The following is a 21,761-nucleotide window of genomic DNA, read 5'->3' as shown; positions in this document are numbered from 1 at the left end:
TACTGACTTCTGCCCCAAAGTCCTGGCAACCTGAGAGCAGCCAGGAAAAAGGAAAATTATCACATACACATTGAGCTGAGAATGAGTGAAGCAAGTGAGTAACACTGACACACAGCTCTATCCAAAACACACTGAATTATTCTTGGGGACACCATTTTACCCAGGCCCCAACACCAGCAACTCCACCTGTATTCCTCCTTTTACTTCTTGAAAATCCAGCACTTAAGGGCTGAATATTTCAAATAATTACAGAAGTGAAGACAAAACCTGGATTTGCTGTTTCTACCAGATTTCTATACACAGTGACACTGATGGCAAACTGATTTTCTGAGATTGTAAGCATGGTACAAAACCACCACAATGCCAATCTACCAAGATTTTTTAAACTAGAACCAGCAATATTTATTTTATCAGCACTCAGCAGCCTCAGCTTTTGTGATCTGAGAGCAGAATCCTCCCAGATCTCCTCTCCCACTGAACCAGTGCCTATTTGCTCCCTCATTGCCTCCCCTGACAGCACACAAACACTTGGTTTGGGCCAGTTTAACCTGCAGCCAGCCTGAAAAAGAATCAAGTGCTTCACCTCAAAGCAGAGAATCTGCAGGACAAGTGCCTGAACTTATCTTTCACTGGCCCATTAATGGGAAAGCAGAAAATAAAGCATGGATGAGCAGCACCCTCTGAAAGGTTTCTGTGCTGCTTGCCTGCAGCCAGGGAACAGCTTCAAGGCAGAGAGGACATCAAAAAACCTGCATTCCCCCCACGAGTTCACTGAGCACAAAAGCTGAATTCATGATTTCTGATAAACCCCAGCAGCAGAGGCCAATAACGTGGCTGCTTCGTGCCCTTTCTAAAATCACAAACCCCAAGGTTTGCTGCAATTTCACACTTTCACTTTTTTACCACTTTGCCAACCAGCAGTGCCCATTAGGATTTTCCTAATTTCCCCATGCCCAAGGCCAGGTTGGATGTCACTTTTTTACCACTTTGCCAACCAGCAGTGCCCATTAGGATTTTCCCAATTTCCCCATGCCCAAGGCTGGATGAGGACTGCAGCAGCCTGGCACAGTGGAAGGTGCCCACGGGCAGCACGGGATGGGTTTTTCCAGTCTTGGGCTGGGATTTTCCATCTTGTCCTTTCCCATGGAAGGGCCTGAAGGTGTCCCAGGCTGTGCAGGGATGGAGGCAGGGGCTGGGCCAGGCAATCAGGGCTGGAATTGTGGCTGCTCACCGTGCTGGGTGAAGAGGTCACTGTGCACAATCTCAATGAGGCAATAAAGCTTCTGGATGGTCAAGCGGCTCACGGGCACGTTCAGGATGAACTCAGTGAAGAGTTTGCTGCACACACACACAAAAAAAAAAAAAAAAAATAAAATAAAAACCTATCAAAAGTGTCCCCCTCAGTCATGGGAAAACAGCCAGGAATAAAGAACTGGTGTTCTGGTTCTTTCCAAGCATCATTAAGTCACTCCAAGGCAATCAAACACACTCGGCTTCATATATTTGAATCAGCAAACTCAATTTTTTTAAGAGGCAAAAAAAAAAATAAATAAATCAGAGAATAATGAATAGTTTTCAACAAATTCTTTCAGCTTTTAATGTCATTTCTTTTGTCCTCTCCCTTTTATCTCAGTTTTAGACTCTTTGTGTTTCATTTAAGGTTTTAGGACTCAAATTTTCCTTGCTTCACCTCAATCAGCATGTTTGTGATTATGGATGCCAAAAATAAGGAGATAACACTGTAAGCTACCAACAAAAAAATTTGATAATTAAAAAACTTTATCCTTGCTTCACGTCAATCCACTTGTGATCATGGATGGCAAAAATAAGGTGAAAACACTAAAAGCTACCAACAAAAAAATTTGATAATTAAAAAACTTTATCCTTGCTTCACGTCAATCCACTTGTGATTATGGATGCCAAAAATAAGGTGATAATTAACACTGTAAGCTACTGACAAAAAAAAAAAACAACATAATTAAAAAACCCCAAAAATGGATATTTTAGGATAAGGTACCATCACACTCATCAGTTGAGCTCCCACCTAATATTGACAAGACTTTTCAATATTTTTGCATCCCTTCCTAAAACCTTGGGTTCTTTGCTCTTCCTGTTGAGCCTTCACATCTAATTATAAATCAACCTCAATTTAAATATTCCCAGTATTGAACTGCAATTTATATTGGTAATATCACAGAAAAAAAAATGTAATATTTGGGGTAAAACAGGCCAAGTCCTGCATTTTCCTTTCTCTTTTCCCAGGAATTTTGCTGTCACATACCAAAATTATTATTTATCTACAAATCTGGACTGGCTAAGCCCAGGGAAGTGTGGATGTAAAACAATTAGCAGTCCAGGTAAGAAGGTAAATGCCAGGTTTCTCAGACCACTGGAACATTAGACAAAGATTATATTTAATTTCTTTTACCCCCTACTTGATCTCTTTTCCTCCTTCTGACAACATCAAGACCATAGAAATAAAACCAGACAAAATTTAGAAGGGTCTGTGCAGTAAAATCAGATTTAAAATCTGATTTTGTTCATTTTGTAACAGCACCATGAAAAATAAAACGATGTTTTTCTCTCTAAGTTAAAAGTTCTCCTGAAATATCAGTTTTTATTTGGTTTTTCCATTGGTTTTTTTCCTTAAACATCATCTACTTATCCTTTTTTATTTACTAGCAACAGTACAATGTTTATGAGCTACTGAGACATCGATCCAGCAATAGGGTTCACTGAATTATTTATTATTTTATTATTTACATGAAATTTATACTTCAAAGACTGAAACATTATGGTCCAGCTTCAGAGTTTTGATGGCAGTTGCCTGATTAATAATTCTTGCTAATTGTTTGTACTGCAAAGATTGTCAGGTATTTATTACACATTTTTAAAAAACAGGCCCTTTGTGTAAAAATATCTGCAAGGGATGAAAAAATTGAATAAAATTAAAGGGATAAAACTCTTCAGGTGATCCACATTTCACTGTCTCAGTATATATTTCTATATTTTTATGTATTTTTGCATATATAAAGAGAGTAACAGATAAAAACAAACATATAGCATATGGTTTTATATTTATATATATACACGTTTTATATATTTGTGTGCATATTTTATCTTTATAAATATTTACATAAAATTAACACTCCACACTTAATTTACTCTACTCACCTGAGCTCCTTTGGGTCAAACACCAATTTCACATCATTGACAATTGCTGGCAAGTATTTAAGTGCTGCCCCCTAAAAAAAAAAAAACCACAAAAAAATCTCAAGTTAACAAAATTAATGTGCTTAAAGGTGATGCAAAGACTGCAAGAAGAGAATCACCCTTTGGCTTTGGTTTCACCATTTTCTGTGACATTTGAGCTGAAATTCAGCAAAAATGAAACTTTTAAACTGATTTAAAATACAACAGAGGCATGAAACGTTCATAAACTGGGGAAACTCAGACCAGAATTAGAGATTTATAAACTCCTTCCAACATTTTATAGAAACCTTTTGGTTCCTCTAATCCCTTTATCCCCATCTTCTGTTGAGCACTTTGTCATTCTCCTCCTCAGCAATGCTGGAGTTGTTTGGGTTTAATTTTCATTCCACTACTTAAAAATTAAACAAAAAAAAACCTAATTAGCATTTTTTTCCCTGCAGTAAATTCTTGGTAGCCACTCATGAAACCCTGGCTCTTCCTAATTCCCCTTGAACTCACAGCTGCCACTGCACAGCACATGAAAGAGCTCAGAAGATACAGGCAGATGTTTAATATTTTAACTGTTTGTAGGAATTTTTACTCATTTTATCTTTTTTTTCTTAGGAACAAGTTGTAGGTATTGCATGCACTGAGCATCAGACTAGGGAAAAAAAAAACAACAAAAAACAAGAGTAATTGAAATATAAACTAGAACAGCCAGATTTGTCTGCCTCACCTTGTGTTTTATTGATTCAATTAAATTGTTTGATAACAGGAATATTTTTGCCTGAAACAAGGCAGGGTTGGATGGGATATTGGGCAGGAATTGTTCCCTGGCAGGGTGGGGATGGAATTCCCAGATTTGCTGTGGCTGCCCCTGGATCCCTGGCAGTGCCCAAGGCCAGGTTGGACATTGGGACATTGGGAGGTGTCCCTGCCATGGCAGGGGTGGCACTGGGTGGGATTTAAGATCTTTCCAATCCCCTCTGTCACTCTGTGCTGTGAGAAATTATTGTAATTTATACCCCCCAGGTGTGGTTACTGCAAAGAGAGAGAAAGGACAGCAGCACACACGGATTTTTTTGGGGAAAAAAGCCAATTTATTGTACAGCCAGCCCGGATTTAAAGTGTGTCAGTGCAGCCAGGACAGGACATGAGCTCATGGGACAATTGGGAAAAACATCCTTGGGACAGCACCTCAGGATGTGTCCCACGGGAAAGACACCAGGGGTTAATGTTGGTGATGAATTCCACTCTGTTTGTCACCGTGTTGTCACCCTGGGAGACTCCTCCCTAACTGAAGCTGCAGTCAGCTTGTCAGCCTGGGAATGGAGCTGAGAGTCAGGAGAAATCCAGGCCTGGAGAGAATTCCCAAGCTGTGATTCCCCAGCTCTATAAATGTGTGTGTCCACAATCCCAGGCTGGACACAGCCATGTCCACAGGAATTAGAGCCCCAGGGGAACAGTCTCGAGGAGCAAACACAAACTCACAAATCCTTCCTTTGCCAAGAACTCCCCTTTCCTGGCACTGCACACCCAAGCCCAGAGCTCCTGGAAGCAGCAATCCCATGGTTTGGTGACACCCAAGGACAACATCAAGAAGCCACCAAGGCCAAGACTCCTCTCCAAAGGGAACCCCCAGCCTGTCCCTGGGCTGGATGCAGATTTTGGAGCTCCCAATTGTCAGTGAGAATGCACAGAATCTGTCAGGCTGGAACATCAAACATCCCCACATCAGCTGCCAGGACTGCAGAGCTGGGCTCTGGAATTGTGCACATGGAGCAGGGATGGGTGAGGGCTCTCATGACCAGTCAGGAAGCACAGGCAGCAGTGGGGGTTGATTTGCTGATCATTCACAGGCACGGAGCCATAAATGTTTAGTAACACATCTTAAAAGAGAGCTTGCATTTTATATCTTGAATTAAAATTTCACACCGAGCGTAAAAATTAACACTTGAATGGCTCCCATGAACTACTGTGGGGTAAAACTATTTACAACAGCCATTTACAGCTCCTAGCTGCAACAATTAGCAGCAACTGAGGGTCTGCTTTATGGACAAACCAATTAAAGTTTAATTCTGGAGATTTAAAGAAGATTGTGGAAGTATATTTTCCCAATTTCCCACCTCAGCTGGCTCGATTATGTGACAAGATGATCAGACCATGAAGCTGTGCAGCCCCAGGATTAAATCTCTGTCTTAGCCAAAGGGCTACTAAAATAATTTTTTATTGGTATTAAATCATGTAAAAGAGCAGCTCTTGCTGTAGATCTTACTCTGCTCAAGCTGCAGTGAAGGAGATTTTCTGTGAGCAGTAGCTCCATTGCAATGCTGGTTATTCCCAGGACACTGCAATGCATAAATGAGAAATATGAAATTCAGCAGACAGAAAAAAAAAAAATAAAGAAGAAAAAAAAAACCCAACACCTACTCTGCTCTTGTTTTGCCATATAACATCAGGAGAAATCAAATAAGTATCTGTTTTTGGGTTTTTTTTTCTCCCATTTAAAGAAATTAATTTAATTCCTTTTCACTCTTGATCAGCATTGGACAAAGGTTCCCATTCCTCATTTCCACAAGAAGCAACGCAGCAAACTAAGCCCAAAATCTTAATTCCATGGTTACACAGGAATTAACCACTCGAAAATTCCAACCAGCAATAAAAAAACCTCAGTAGTGAGGCACCTTAATGTCCAATCAAACAGGATTTTGCAGGAATTTCCCTGTGATCACACGAGGAGCACACCCAAAGCTGGCAAGATCAGTCTCACACACGCACTCAATAATTACACACTGCTTCAAGCTGGGCTGCAATAAAAATCTGACTGCCCAAAGGGGACTTCTCTCTTTGTGCAAAACGAGTGACAAATTATTGCCACCCTTATCAAGTTACCAAATCAGTCATTTCCAGTACTACAAAGCACACAAATAAAGCAGCAAAGGGGAAGGATGAAAAGGAGTGAAAGCAGCAATGAGCCTGTGTGGGGCATGAATAATGGATATATTCTCCCCGAGTTGAATTTCCTCGTGCACTCACTGTTCTGTTGGCTGTGGGGTATTATTGGGATTTTTTTTTTTTTTTTTTTTTTGCCCAGGCTGTGATTCACATGGCTCAGCATGACATCAGCAAGGCCATGGCAGCCTGCAGCCAACTCAGAGCACTCTGCATGTTGTGCCTCATCCTCTACATCCCAACCACAGAAATACACATTAAATTTCCCCTTCATGAACACCCTGTGTGTAAAAAAAGGAATTATTCCACAGAAAGTATAGGAAGGACCATGAGCTGACACTCCCTGTGAGCAGAAGCTGCCAAGAGAAGCCATGGAGCTGCCCAGTGCCTCAAGGATACCTTTAAAAACTAAAAAAGGCAATTAACTGGGCCAAGAACCACAACTCACTAAGTGAAAATCATCAGGGCCACTGAAGTCAAAGCTTTGCCTTAAATGGAATAAATTAAGCAATAATTGATGGCCACAGCTCTCTGCACAGCCAATGCAGGGGACAGCAATTCCCAGGATTTATCCTTCCACAGACTAATTGCAACTTATTCCCTAAATCATCCCAAGCAGCTCTGTCTGGAGCAGGACCCTCTGCAACCTCTCAGATAAATTCATTGATGGGCTTCTAATGACTTGAGAGCTAATTGTGTTCTCCTGAACTTCTCCTCATCTGGCAGCCAAATGACATTTGTGTGGAAGGAGCAAATGCAGTGCTGGTATCAAAAGATTATTTGAGTGAAAAAAAACCCTTCAGATGTGGTAAAAAAAAGCAGAATAAGTAAGATCAGGTGTAATGGAATTGTTATTCCCAGCACTGAATATCCTCTGAACATCAACTGATTTAACAGCTAATTGTGTTCTCCTAAACGTGTCCAGAGCTGGCAGGGAAATCACATTTGTGTGGAAGGAACAAACTCAGTGTTGGTATCAAAAGATCATTCGAGAGGAAAAAAAAAAAAAAAAAAAAAGTCCTTCAAAAAGGCCATGATCAATAAGATCAGGAGCAGTGGAATTGTTATTCCCAACAGTGGCCCCTCTGCACATCAATGAAGAGTCCCCTGCATTGTCCTTTTCCCACTGATAGTTCATTTCCAGACAGGTTTAATGAGACAAAAATGGCTAAAGAATGGGATCTACAAGAGGAAAATTAGCACATAGCCCAGATCCAGAAGTTCAGGGAATTTCTATGGCCAGAAGTTGATCTGAATTACTTACCTTCATTCTCTGAAAAGAATTTTTTCTGCAGTTTTTTTGCTGGGTGAGGAAAACCTCGAACAATGTCACTTTGACACTTGAATATTTAAATAAGAGTAAGTTTCATTTATTTACTGGCACAGAAAGTGGCCCAAATGCTAAAACTACCAGGAGGAGCTGCTTTGCAAGGAAATTTCTGGAGTTTTTCATTTTCTTCACAAAAGGATGAGAAGACAAGTAAATGTGCTTTTATTTGATGACACAAAGAAAAGGCTTTAAAATAAGCCAGGGCAACCTTGCTAAGTACCTTAAAGTATTTCTGATACAGTTTTGGATAACAAAAATGAGTTTTACTCATTTACTATTGTTTGTTACACAGCTGATAATATTGAGATCTCTATTAATACAAAAGTGAATTCACCTCTGTGATAATTACAGTAGGCCACTGGTGAGTGAAAAGAAAGCAGGACAAAAAAAGAATCCTGCAACAATGGAAAATTATCCCATTCTTTGGTTTATAAATGAATGACAAAAAAAGTGTCACAAAAGCTTCTTTGCAGTAGCTGTTTAAAAAAAAAAAACCCCACTAACTTAAGATTGTCATTAGATTGACCAAATGACATTTGCAAAATATTAAACAAAATGTATTCTGAGCAGAACACCACAGCTTTTTTCTGGGGTTTAAGTTCAGTTCTTTGTAGTCCATAAAAGCAAAAAAAAATCCTTAATTTAAAACTGTCATTTTCCAAAGCCTTCATTTCCATCAGCACGTCTGGCCTCCAAATTAAGCACAAAAACTCTGTGCCAAATACAGGATATTCTTCTGAACTCTCTTCTTTGACAAAGCAATAAATTTGTTTTACCTGGCTCCATTTGAGAACGTTATTTTAATGTTAATTTTCATCTTTTGTGCCATTCAACAAAGCACCTCTCCTTCCACCCCAGCATTATCTTGGGTGCCATTCCATTAAACTCATCCCAACCAAATTAAAGCTGGATCAAACAGGATCCAGGAACATTTCAACTCTGTTTTAGATTTGCCCCAGCCTAGAGCAGTTATTCAGCCCACAAAGTAAAGCAGTTAATTCAGTGTAAAACAACCCAAACTCAGTGTAAAGCAGCCCAAAGCTTGACTACAAATAAATATTTTCTGGAGATATTTCCCACATGAATTCGAAAAGACACAGAAACCTCAGTCCACAATTGTATTTTGTTACTCAACTAATCTGAAACTATGTTTATTAAGAATTCCACCTCTTGGAAAAGCCCTGCAGATTAAAGAGTCTTGTGTTTTCTTCTCAGACACCTTATATTTTCTTCCCCTCATTTAAATACTTTTCTGTGGCTTTAGCAATAAATGCTGAATTATTAAAGTACAGAGTGGACACTGAGAAATGTGTTAGAAGTGTGACCAGAATTAAGGACCCACAGGCACAGAAGAATTCACATGAAAAAATTCTCATCTTCCACCCCAGCTCTCTGTGGCCCCACACTGGATGATCTGATACACACAAAAAGTGCTCACACCTCCTTAATTCAGATTATTCAGAGTTCCCAAACAAACAAAAAACAAAATCAGAACAGCAAATATCAGAGAGACCCTGCTGGTCCAGCTCCCTCTGCCTCCCAAGGGATGCAGGAATCCCTGACTAAGGAATATTTTTATTCATTTTTATCCACACTTGAAGCATCACTCTGAGGCTCCAGCAGGAGAAGGTTAAGGAAATAATTCTCATGCACCAATTAGCAGAAAACAGGAATAAACCCAGGAAAGCTCACTACACTTGCATCCATTAAAAATGCATGCTCACCTCATTTCATCAGCTTTAACCCTCAAAGTGATGCTTGGAAAACAAACTGGAACTTTCCTTTCCCAAGTTATTGTTGCTGCCCACTGCCACTCAGCACGAGAGGGGAATTTTGGTTACTGACAGAACAACCACAACGTGTCACCTCAAATCACTGCTTGGATTTCCCTCTCCACCTTGGACACCCCTACACCTCAAAAAACTGGAAAAGGCAGCCCTGAAATGTCTGTCTCCACTGCAGACAGCACCAAAACAAAACAAAAATCCCTAAAAAATGTTATTTAACTAATAAAAAAAGACTTGTGTTGTTTCCAACGTTGTAATTTTCACCAGTTAACCTTCCCAAATTCCAACCCACAGGACTGATTATATCCTGGGGTGAAACTGGGTTTTAGTCATTCTTGCACCTCAACACTTTAATTCCAACATTTGAGTACATAAAAAAACGAAAGAAATGAGGTGTAAGTGCCAGTAGAGTGACATAAGAGGTTTAAGTGCCTGTAAAGCTCTGCTCAAACCATATTCCAAGATCATAAGGAATTTTACTTATTTACTGCAAAAATCCATAGATGAAGCAGTACCAGTCAATTTTAAAATAACCTTTTAATGTTAGATATATATATATATATAAACCCTATAAATGCTCCCCTACCCAAGGCTTTTTGAATATCCATAATCCTAAAAACAGGTACAAATTCCAAGCCTCTTTTTGTGCTCTACAACCTTAAATCCTTGTACAATTCTGAGAGTTTTCTTGTGAGGAAACTTTTTTCCCTGCTCCACATGTACCAAAGCCTTGAAAAATTCAAATTTAAAAAAAAAAAAAGAAGCCATTTAAATGCAAAACACAAAACAACTGAAGACCTACAGTCAACAGTAGCTCATCAGGGACATAAATATTTGAATATATGAAGAGGAATTCTTGCTAAGAACACAAGACAGGAATCTTTCACTCTGTGTCAGCTTGAAGGCTACTACCCCAGCAGATAGGAAAAAAAAAAAAAAAATCCAGTATATCCAGCCCAAAAAGTTGGGAACATCTCAGAGAAAATTTCCAGTGGCAGCTCTGCTCCATGGTGATAACACCACAAGGGAAAATTCCAGTTTTTGCAAGGAGAAATGGAAACACTGGGATGTGTGAAAGAAGCATCTGCCTTGTTCTGTGTAAAGCACCTTAAATCTTCTGTGTAGGTCTGTGCAATTTCTTATCTCTCTCCAAACACACTTATTTTGTCTACACTTCTTTGGCTTCCCCAGTATTTATAAAAATCTGTGAAAAAAGCCTAAAACTGCAAGATCTGCTGATCTTCCTGCACTACAAAGGAATCTGGAGACTCATCTGTTTGAAATCATTGGTTTTCCACAGAACTTCAGCAAAGTATCCAACAGCACCAGAATTCCAGACTGGTTTGGGTTGGGAGGGACTCAGATCACCCAGTGCCACCCCTGCCATGGCAGGGACACCTCCCACTGTCCCAACATCCAACCTGGCCTTGGGCACTGCCAGGGATCCAGGGGCAGCCACAGCAAATCTGGGAATTCCATTCCCACCCACCCAGGGAACAATTCCTGCCCAATATCCCATCCAGCCCTGTCCTCTGGCAGTGGGAGCCATTCCCTGTGTCCTGTCCCTCCATGCCTTGTCCCCAGTCCCTCTCCAGCTCTCCTGGAGCCCCTTTAGGCTCTGCCAGGGGCTCTGAGCTCTCCCTGGAGCCTTCTCCTGTCCAGGTGAGCACTCCCAGCCCTTGGAGCATCTCCTTGCCCTCAGAATCCCTCCCTGTGCCCACCCTGCTGTGCCCAGCTGTGCCCACAGGAGTTGCCAGCTGTGATTTTTGGGCTCCCTTCCCCTCCTGGCTCTCCCAGGCTCCCTCAGAGGCTGCCCCCAGCACATCCCTGGACCTGAGCTCTGTCCCTGTGCTGCCCTGGCTGCCTCCACAACCCCCTGCAACTTCAGAAAAGAGAAAGAAAATTCCTTTCCTTCCTTTTAACTCCCCCTCCTAAGGAAGTCAGCAAGCACCTGCCCCTTGTACAAATGCCAGAGCACAGCAAATCAGGGTCTCACCTGCTGGGAGGGTGCAGCATTCCCAACCCTCTGCACCCCTTTAACCCCTTCCCGGGGTTTGGAACCAGCACAGCACCCAGTGGCTGCTCCATGGCTCTGTGACAGCAGGGTGACAGCCCTGTCACCCCAACACCCTGCTGATGGCTCCAAGGTGTCCTGCCCCAAGTGCCAGCTCCAGTGGGGCACCATGCAGGGATTGATGCACTCCTGACAGCAGTGCCTCACATCTGCCCAGCCCTCAGCTCTGGGAGCTCCATCTGCTGCTCCTCTCCACCAGCAGGGATGGAGATGCTCCATGAGGCCTCTAATGTCACCCCCACAGTGCCACTGACACCTCCCAGCACTCCTGCAGCTCTGCCAGGCAGGAGGCACAGGATCCACACTCAGCCTCTCTGAAAATCCCCACATTTACCCACCCATCCAACAGTTTTGTTCTCTGTAACAGAAGCACACACATTTCTGCCTGGTGTTCAAGCTGCAGAGCTCCAGTGAATACCTGAACATCATAAAAGCAATTTCACAAGCTGCAAAAAGCCAATAGTAACAATTATGTGTTCTAAGAGCTCTCTAATTAGAGTCCAGAGGAGATGAAAGCAATAAATAATGAAAGAAAGGTTGTCAAGGCTTCTGAAAGGCATCCTCAAGCACACTTAACCCCACACTGGCTCATCCCCAGAGCTTCACCTGCCACCCTACAAACACAGACAAGAGCTGTGCTCTCCCCATGACTGCAGAGCTCTGAACCTCTGCTGCTGGGATCTCTCCGGTCCTTGCCAGGAAATTTTCCTTCCTGCATCTCAGGTGAACACAACCAAATCAATTTTTAGCTTCTTTTCTTTCCCCCCACCAAGGTATAAATTGTTAAAAAAAAGCTCATGTTCATCTGCCTTCCTGCAGGTCCTGCAAAGGAGTCTCAGGAAAAGAAATCTCACATTGCACTCCTGTAATCTGCAAACTCCCTATTTGTAAGAGCCCAGACAGCACATTCTGAGCCACAGCCTCCAACTGCCCATTTCCATTCAGGACAGATTCTTTAGCAATGAAATGAAAATACAGCTTTCCTGAAACGTGTAATATCCCTATTCTGTTATCAGATGATCCAGCCTCAGCCTCTCTACATCAAATATTCCTCCTCAGCTGCTTTATCCCCTCTATCTCTTTTTGCTGTGTGCTCAGCATGGCACCCAGAGCTCAGCCACACAAAGAACTGGGGGCTTGCACTCAGTTTTCCTGCTGGACTCCTCCAGGAACTTTTTCCACTGGCCCAGGGATTTCCCACTGTCTGTCTTTGCAACCACCTGAGCAGGAAGAGTCCAACTGTCCCCAAATCCCACCTCAAATCTCAGCCCTTTGATTGCCCCTCAAGTGATTGAGCAGGGCTGGGTCAGGGGATTCATCTCTTTTGTAAACTCTAGTTGGAAGCACAGGGAAAACTTCAAGATGCAGCTCAAACACACATTTAGGGAGTCTCTGCAGTCTTCCATGATGAAAAGGATCCACTAACTTCTGTATCCTCTGGACACTAAAATCTACCAGTCCTACAATTCAGAGCTTTTGCTCTTTGGTATCAGCACCATTTGAGGGCACAGCCCCTTTCCCAATTGCATGAGGCAGTGTTGCCAAAAGCAGATGCTGTTTTTATAGGAACAGAAGAAAAGGTCTAAGGGATGAAAGGTGGAGCTTCCAGTCTCACTCACTACTAATTTGGTTTTCAGAATACATACTAGGGCATAGGATCCTGTACTGAAGTTCTTGAACAGCCTCAGATATAAATAAATGCATCACTGTCATCAGCATCTTAAATATAATGCCTTAAAAACACCTTAACTTTATGGTTATACAAGTTAAAAAAGCCAAATATCACTGAACCCAAAGTAAGTTCTCTTTTTAAAATAAAAGTGATGTTTTTGAAGCAACTAAAGGTTGGACTCCACGATCTTGGATGTCTCTTCCAACTTAAACAATTCTAGGATTCCATAAATTTACTTGTTCAAAGAAATTTCTTTACCCAGTCACAAACCCTTCAAGCAAAAGCACCAAGAACGAGCCTTGCTTGAAGCAAAGGCAGCTTTTAAACACAAACACAAGCAAATATTTCCCTGCCTGCCTTATTGGTGGTTTGGGATGCACAACTGGAGATGTGGAAAGCACAAACCTTCACTATGACAGTCTGGTCAGAGTTGCTGCTCATCATCTCATTGATGGACTTAAAGAGCTGCAGCAGAGACTCCCTGAAGTCTGCTTCTCCTTTGTTTTCATACAGCCTGAAAGAACAATTAGGTTTCATCAGCACAAATCACAGTGGAAATACTGTTTAAAAAATCTGGTGTGGTTTTTTTTGATAATCAAATGACAGACTGCTAGTTGTTGTCTTACATTTTTTCAAGAATTTCTACAACCTTCTTTCACTGAATCAAGAGCTTTCTTCCACCAAAAAAAAAAAAAAAAAAAAAAGACACTCAAGACAAGACAGACTGGCCAGGCTGAGCCAGCAGGAAGAAGAGATTTTTATTGTGAAGTTGTCTTTGTGAAATGCCACCTGCAGCAGTGCTGGATGAATCCCTGAGCTGTGCCCCAATTCCCTGTGCCCACGCAGCCCTGGGACAGCCTCTGCACCCTGCAGATGTCTGGCAGGACCCTTGCCAGGCAGCTCTGTGATGATGAAGCCAGAAAGCAGCCAGACAATGTGCCAGCAATCATTAAAATCCACCAGTGGCCTAAGGTGAGTGACCTTAAACTCTGGGAAAGAAAGAAAAAAAAAAAAAAAAAAAATCGACCCTCTTTTTGCAAAAAATATGCCTTTTTTTTTTTTTTTTCCTGTGAGAAGGAAGCACTGAGGTTAAATTGTTTCAGCACTAATTTCAGGCTCAGTTTCCCATGGAGTCAGCACAGTGACACAGAGCAATGACTCAGCCCCAGCTCAGCTCCAGGAGCAAAGTCCCTGTGCCTTCAGGCAGATCACTCAGAGCTCAGCTGCCCACTGCCTCCCCTCTCAGAATCCTTCAGGGGGTAAAAACTGCACAGAGGAACCTGAGCAACACCACAGGCCAAAAAAACACAGCCAAGGTGAAGAACTTGGGCCATTGGTACCACGAGTGCTCCTGGGATTCTCTGGAGTGTTTTAAATGCAGACCCAGCCCTGCTTCAGGTGTGGGATGGAACAATCCTCACTGGAAAATGAGAGGGAGACAACAACACCATCCTTGAAAACTCTCCCCTCCTCGGGCAGCACGTGGGACTCACCCACACCGGGGTTATTCAGACTTAACATCACCCAAAAAAAGGGATCTGGAATCCAGATTAAATCCAAACGGGGGGAGTTACAAACATCACATGGGACCTCAGGCCAGGTTGGACATTGGGGTTGGAGCAGCTGGGACAGTGGGAGGTGTCCCTGCCATGGCAGGGGTGGCACTGGATGAGTTTAAGGTCCCTTCCCACCCAAACCACTCCATGACCCTGTCAGCTCTGCCTGCCTCCAGGAGCCTCACCCAACAACAGCAACCAGGCTTCCAAAGGCCTCCCTGGGGCCACTGGCTCTGATCCCCCAAATACCTGGCACCAAGACCCATCAGAGCAGCTCCCAGCAGGAGTTCAACTCCCTTCCACCTTCCTCCATTTTATCCTGGAATTAAACCCAATAGGAATGGATTCTGAATGTATTCTGTATTCTTGAATGTAGGCTGCAGCTCAGGAAGAGAATTTCATGCAGAAATTTGCTATGTACAACCTTTGTACAATTTCTTCATGTTTCAAAATCTCATGGAATGGTTTGGATGGGAAGGGATTTTAAATCCCATCAAGTCCCACTCCTGCCATGGCAGGGACACTTTCCACTGTCCCAAGTGCTCCAGCCTGGCCTTGGGCACTGCCAGGGATCCAGGGGATCCACAGCTGCTCTGGGCACCCTGTGCCAGCCCTGCCCACCCTGCCAGCCAGGAATTCCTTCCCTATATCAAATCTAGAGCTACATCATGATGGATCACATAGTGCAGCTGGAAACAGGTTTTTCTGGGTATAAACACAGAGTTCAGGATGCTCCTGCTGTTTTACACTGAAGTTAATGTGTATCATTTTTAATGCCGTGCTCATAAACCTTTGGAAGCCCCAGATATGAAAGAAGTTTATTTTAACCTGGACACAGAGGAAATAAATACTACAAAAAAAAAAAAAAAAACAAACAAAAAAAACCACTAAATTGTGTTATTTTGCTGTGCACACTTCTATTCCCCTTTTAGGCTAAAACTGGGGGTTATGCAGGATAAAAAACTTGTTAAGTCCCCATTTCCATAATGGATTTCAGTGTCCCCCTGAACAGATGAGAGAGGTGAAACTCATACAAACAGAAAGAGTAACTGAACTTGACAGCCCAATAAATCAAAGTGCTTCAGACAAAAACCTCTGCCTTTCAAAAAGGAAGTTATAATAAAAATAAGTTAGTCACAAATGTGTTCCTACTGTCAGTTAATAACATCTATTTATTTAATATACCTGATAAAGCACAAAATCTCTGCAGTTGTGAGAAAACAAGGTTTATACCAGGTTGGTCCTTCCAGCACTGCCTGGAGGATTTTAAGACTGTAGTAAATACACCACAAGCACTGGGACCATTACTGGGGAAATCAAATAAAGATATTTCTAAAGGTCACTTGTAATATTTTGCCTTTATCAACCTTTACTGTAGTGAATAAATACATGTGCCACCATACTTTAAGTGGATGAAATTCCATGGATTTCCCCAGAACTCAACTGCTAAAATGCTCCACCCATCGAGCCCACCACCCTCTTTCTGAAATTAAAAATACACCAGATTTTGGAATAAAAGCTTCAGCTTGCTGCTTGTGATTCCTCAGCAGAGCAGCAGCAATGGCTCTGAGCCCTGCCACACTCCTGCATTTTAATCACTCCAAATCACACCCCCCAGGCAGGGCTTCAGTCCTGCAGCACAACAAATCACAGGCTCCTTCTGCATTCTGTAATTTTGCTGATTAATCCCTTGGCATGGAGAGCTGGGTCTTCCCAGCACTGAAAAGCTGTGAATTCGTGTTTCCCACAAGGAAATCCCACAGCCAGTCCTGGAGGGTCAGACTGTCTGTAAATCCAATCTGCAGCCAGAGGGAATTTTTTTTTTTTTTTTCCTGTTTTCAAGTGATTTGTAGGGCCTGCTACAGCCTCAGTGACATCCAGTATTTTATGAATCTCACAGCAGGGCTCCTAGAGAAATAAATTCCAAGTCCTAAATTAGAGAAAAGGGTGGTGGAGATGGTAACTGAAGAGCTGTACATAAATCCCTTGCAATAAGGTTGCTACCACTGCTAACAAGCAGTAAAAGACTCAATCTAAGTGAAGCTCTCATCAGCTTGGTTTATAACTTCTGGAACATCTTGTGTATAAAACACAATACAGCAACAGAAGTTTCCCCAAACAGTGCCAAGATTTAATTGTTCAGAGACCTAAGCCTTCATGATTTTACCAATTCGCTGCTATTGAAAACACAGATCCCTGCTAAAGAGGGAAAACCCTGCTCCTGAAATAACTTCCCACAGTTTCCAAGCATTTCTAAAATAGTGCAATGCTCAGCAATTTGAACTGATGCTCTGTAAAATTCTGGCAGTTCTGGGGCATTTATTGGCAATGGAAGTTTAAGCACAGCCTGTACTCACTGGTTGAACAGAATCCTGGAGCGGACAATGAACTTGAAGATGTATTCCAAGGCTTTCATGGCTTTGAAGAGTTGATCAGTGATCCCACACTTCTCAGCATTGTCCACGTATGTTTTTAAAACCTTGGTCAGTTTTCTGTTTAAATACAAAAAGACCCATGTACAAGTTAAAAGTATTCTCAGAGAATTTCCATTTTGAAAGGTTTAAAGAAAAATTATGTGCCCACAGAGCTACAAAAATAATTCTTCAACTAATAAACCAATTGTGATTTTGTTTTGCTGATAAGTAGATGGAACTCACTCTTGAGCAAAAAAAAAAAAGAGAAACCACAGACCATAACCTCATTTAATACACAAGCAAACAACACATCTCAATAAGGCTGATTTTCTGATATTATCTGAATATTTTCAGATAGATATTCAGTTTTAGGCTCTGAGAAAGATACACCTACTAATAATTAGAATAATAAAAATAATTATATTAAATATAAGCATGCTGTTAGAACTAACACAAAGTATGAGTTTTCTTCATTCAACAAGGTTTTCCCTTTAGAAAGCTTCCCCATGGATTTTGAGCTAAAATTTGCAATATTTATTTCTCCAAGTACACACCACCAGCTGGAAATTCTCTCCTTCCCCATTTTAAAGCCTATCACAAACTCAAAAGTGAAACAATTTTCAAAATAATCCCATTTCAGCTCCCTCCCTTCCAATGAATATAAATCAGGGTTTTAATGCAACCACGAGCAATTCCATTTTAAATCATCCCAGCTCCAGTGCATGATCCAACATCCCCACTCCAAGTAAACAAGCTCCACATTATTCCCACTAACAGAAAACAACACCCAGCTCACAGAGCTCCTGCTGCCTGGGGATTTGTTGGAGCAGGAACAAACTGCCTGAGAATTTCAAGTAACCACTTCAATATTGCTAAGGCCACCTCTCTTTACTTCAGAGCAACAGCTGAAGGTTGGGCTGGCTGATCTTGGAGTTCTTTTCCATGCTGGATGTTGTGTGTATGAAAGGCAGGAGAGGCAGGGATCTGTCACATCCATGGGGACACTTCAAGGCAGAATTCAGCTCCTCCCTGTTTCTGCCTCGCTGCACTTGAGGAAGGGAAGGATGCTCTGCATGCCAACCATGAGAGGAGCACCCTCAGCTTTTCCTGAGAAATCCAGGATGCTCCAACCCTCTCTGCTCACTCACACAAAGCTGCAAACAGCAGCAGCAACTCAGGGATCCAAATATCAGCAGTGAGACTGCAGGCTCAAATCTTTGGGAATTCAAGGATTAGGAAAAGGTTCATCCCCAGAGGGTGCTGGCACTGCCCCCCAGGGAATGAATGGGCACAGCCCCAGAGCTCCAGGAGTTTGGACACTGCCAGGGATGCCCAGGGTGGGATTGCTGGGGGGGTCTGTGCAGGGACAGCAGCTGCTCTGATAATCCTGGTGGGTCCCTCCCAGCTCAGGATATTCTATGATTTTATGATTCTTCACGATTTTAAATCAGAATTTTCAAACATTTTCAGGTTCCTTAACAGAGACTCTGCATCAGCAAAGGGCACCCCAGGTTTCCTGGTTTGGGTTTGCCTTCCTCCCAGCACTGCAAAGATATCCATTAGATATTTTTCCTCCAAACCTGACAGTCTGACACAGCAGCAAAGATTCCAACAGTCAAAAAATACTCAAGACAATAAAATAATGGGCCTTTGGTTTTTTTGTCCTTCACTGCTTCTTCCCCACATTGACAGTAATGTGGATAATGGAGGGTACAATGTAATTTAAGGCATAAAAAAATCCTCAGTATTTGAAGCATCTTAAATGGACACAATTTCCTTCCAATATGAGTGAGAATTGCTTTTGTTTTCCTTACAAAACTCCTGAAATTGTCAAATCATCCCCTTCTTCACTACAGCACAATCAAGGCTTCTTGCACAGGACTGCAAGTTTAACCAATTTATTTCAAGAAAGAAACAAAGACTATCCCAAGTCGTCTTCAAGACCCTCCCAAGCTCATGGGCACATTCCTAATCAAGCTCCATAAACAAGTAATTAAATAACAATACCTGGAAAAACTCCCCAATCCAATAAGGAAAAGTAAATTTTCCAACTCACGTGTAGGCCAAGGTAGCACTGAAATGCTTCTTGATGTAGGTCTCCAACACAGGGTTGAAATGTTGAAATTTTCTGTCAGCAATCAGTCCAATGATAAATACCTAAAAAACCAGCATAATTAGTGTGTTATTCTCAAAAAAATCTTAATTTTTGTCCATTCCCCTTTCTTCTCAGAGAACACAGATTACTGACATGAAAATTTCTGTTCTGCCTCTGTCCTAAATGCTGCTGTTATTCCATTAGAGTGACTGGGTCTGAGTGCTTCCTTATTTTCTGGGAGGATGACATGCCATAATCCAACTCTCTCTAGATATCAACCTTTAAATATAACTTCTAAACTAAATAATAACTCTCAGCTCAGATCTTTTCCACTAATAAACTTTATTTTATCATTTATTCCCCATTTTTAGGTACATTTCAGACCCTCCCCACTGCAAACTCACCAAAGCATCAAACACCAAAGTGTCAAAGGTCTCACTCTCTGAGTTCTCCATCATGATGTTAAAAAGGGCATCCAGTGTATCTTGAAGAAACTACAAAGAAACAACACAGCTCATCATGTTCTCAAAGGAAAATTAAATTTAGATTCCACACAGGTTTCTACAGATCTTTTTGCTAAAATAAAAGCATTTTAAAAGTTAGCTCAAAAATGGAAAATCCAACAACAATTTACTTTTCAGCAAATGAGTTTTAGTAAAGTTGATTATCAAATGGAAAATCCAACACTTTTCTTTTCAGCAAATGATTTTTAGTGGAGTTGATTATCTATACACAGGTTATCACTCCAGAACAGAAAAAATGAAGTCAGAAATCACACTTGGCACACCTGGACAAGGACTTCAAACTGTGACAGTGCTCCAGCAACGAGAATTTCCAAACTGCAGCTTCACCACACTGCAGATCAAACTGCAAGATCACCACCAGGCCCATGCACTGCTGAGAACTTGGATGTTTCAGAGCAAAAACCACACAAGCAACTGAGTCTCATGCCAAGGAAAGTGGGAGCTGAGCCATGGAAGGCACTCAGAGCATCCCAGCTCAGATGCACAATCCCAGGTGGGCTCACACATGCAGGCATGGGAACAGAGCACCCCACTGCTGCCCCAGCCCCAAACCTACACAGGAAGGTCTTCACTCCCCTGGCTGGGCACCCCCATCTGTGCAACACGAGAGGAAAAGCAGATTAGTGCCAGGGGGTTCCAGTCAAGGACAGGGACAAAAGCTTCCTAATTCCAGGAGTTCCTCCCTGAGCCAGCCAGGAATCCAAGCACTGCCACAGGTACTCATCGTGTCTGCTGGAATGGGATTGTGTCTGAGCAGCTCCTTCCTCCAGGGCACAGCCAGGCTGGATCACAGCTCAGTTCGGGTTGAGAAAGAAGGGGTTAAACGTGGATGGTTCCAGCACATCTGTCTCAAACCATCCCAGAATGGTTTGGGTTGGAAGGGACCTTAAAGCTCACCCAGTGCCACCCCTGCCATGGCAGGGACACCTCCCACTGTCCCAGGAATGTCCAACCTGGCCTTGGGCACTGCCAGGGATCCAGGGGCAGCCACAGCAAATCTGGGCACCCTGTGCCAGCCCTGCCCACCCTCACACAAAAGTAAATTAAAGTTTTTGCCTTGTAGATGAGACAGAGTGTAATTGGGGAAGAACATCTCAACAAGCAGAAGGGAATTGATCCTGAGATTGCAGCTACAAGAGGCATTCCACATCGTGTGAGAGGCATGGAAAACCAGCCTGACTCCCACCTTCCTCCTCTGAAGGTGTTCAGCTGTGCAATGAGTGTCCTGGATTAAGCCTGATTCAGCTGATCTCCTAAATCTACAGTCAAATGTCAGGAATTAACCCCCATTCACAGCTGAATGTCAAACTCCTTCAACCAAGTGAACACAGTCACAGTTTGTGCTGCTGAGGATGAAAAGAAAAAAAACAGAAGAGCCAAAATTCTTGCAGCTGATCTTAGTCCAGTCCTGGGGAAGAGCCAGCTCGTAATTTCACTACGAGGGCAAAAGGAAAACATCACCTTCTCACAGCCTTACTCATCCCATTAAAGAAGATGTGCAAATAAAGCACATTAAAGGCTGGACTCGATGTTCTAAAGGTTGAACTCTGTGATCTCAGAGGTCTTTTCCAACCTAAATGGTTCTGTAATTCTGAATGATTCTGTGCCTGCTGCCAGCTGGCAGGGAGGGAAGTGCAAAGCACAGTTTTGAGCCTTGACAGGAGAAGTTTCTCTCTTGGTCTGAACAGAAGCTGCACTCTTGGGTCACACACACTGAGTCCTCTGGAAGCCAAAGGAGGCTGGGGGGGCTGATCAAGCCTTGATTTCATATTCAGGCACCTCAGCCTGACTTTCATTAGCAGAGTTCAAGTTTTAAATCTGTTCACCAGGACTTGGTGTAGCAGCAGGAAGAGCACAGCAGAGATGCTGCTGCTGTGTGAAGGGGCAGGACATTTCTCAGGTAGCATGAATAATTCCTACACTATTAGTTTACATTCTCATACTCCACAGACTCTGCACAAATGGAGCCAGAGCCTCTGGGGAAGGGAGATAACATTTACAGCTTCCACACACTGTGGGAACAGGCACAGAATGGGTATCTGAGCTCATCTCCACTCAAATAAATGAATACCAGTAGGCCCAGGCCTTTTACTGGGAGTTTTAAAAAACAGGCAATGGCTTAACAAAAAATATGAATGTGTTTTATCACATCAAGACTTTTTTTT

The 21,761-nt window shown here is 42.4% G+C and overlaps 1 protein-coding gene across 2 annotated transcripts in view; it reads right to left on the bottom strand.

Moving 5' to 3' along the window:
* The window catches only part of DOCK1 (dedicator of cytokinesis 1), a 255,021-nt gene that overhangs the window by 185,081 nt on the left and 48,179 nt on the right, over positions 1 to 21,761 (bottom strand). For both annotated transcript variants that reach the window (XM_088169442.1, XM_088169443.1), the window contains exons 20-25: positions 19,477 to 19,566; positions 19,034 to 19,134; positions 16,921 to 17,055; positions 13,413 to 13,521; positions 3,175 to 3,245; positions 1,232 to 1,338 (exon numbers count right to left, since the gene is read on the bottom strand). In XM_088169442.1, coding sequence (XP_088025568.1) covers positions 1,232 to 1,338; positions 3,175 to 3,245; positions 13,413 to 13,521; positions 16,921 to 17,055; positions 19,034 to 19,134; positions 19,477 to 19,566 — 613 coding nt within the window. The remainder of the gene's footprint in view (positions 1 to 1,231; positions 1,339 to 3,174; positions 3,246 to 13,412; positions 13,522 to 16,920; positions 17,056 to 19,033; positions 19,135 to 19,476; positions 19,567 to 21,761) is intronic.

This window comes from Sturnus vulgaris, chromosome 8 (genome assembly GCF_052056855.1).
Source record: "Sturnus vulgaris isolate bStuVul1 chromosome 8, bStuVul1.hap1, whole genome shotgun sequence".
NCBI lineage: Eukaryota > Metazoa > Chordata > Aves > Passeriformes > Sturnidae > Sturnus > Sturnus vulgaris.
This window is presented reverse-complemented; position numbering and strand designations above follow the sequence as displayed.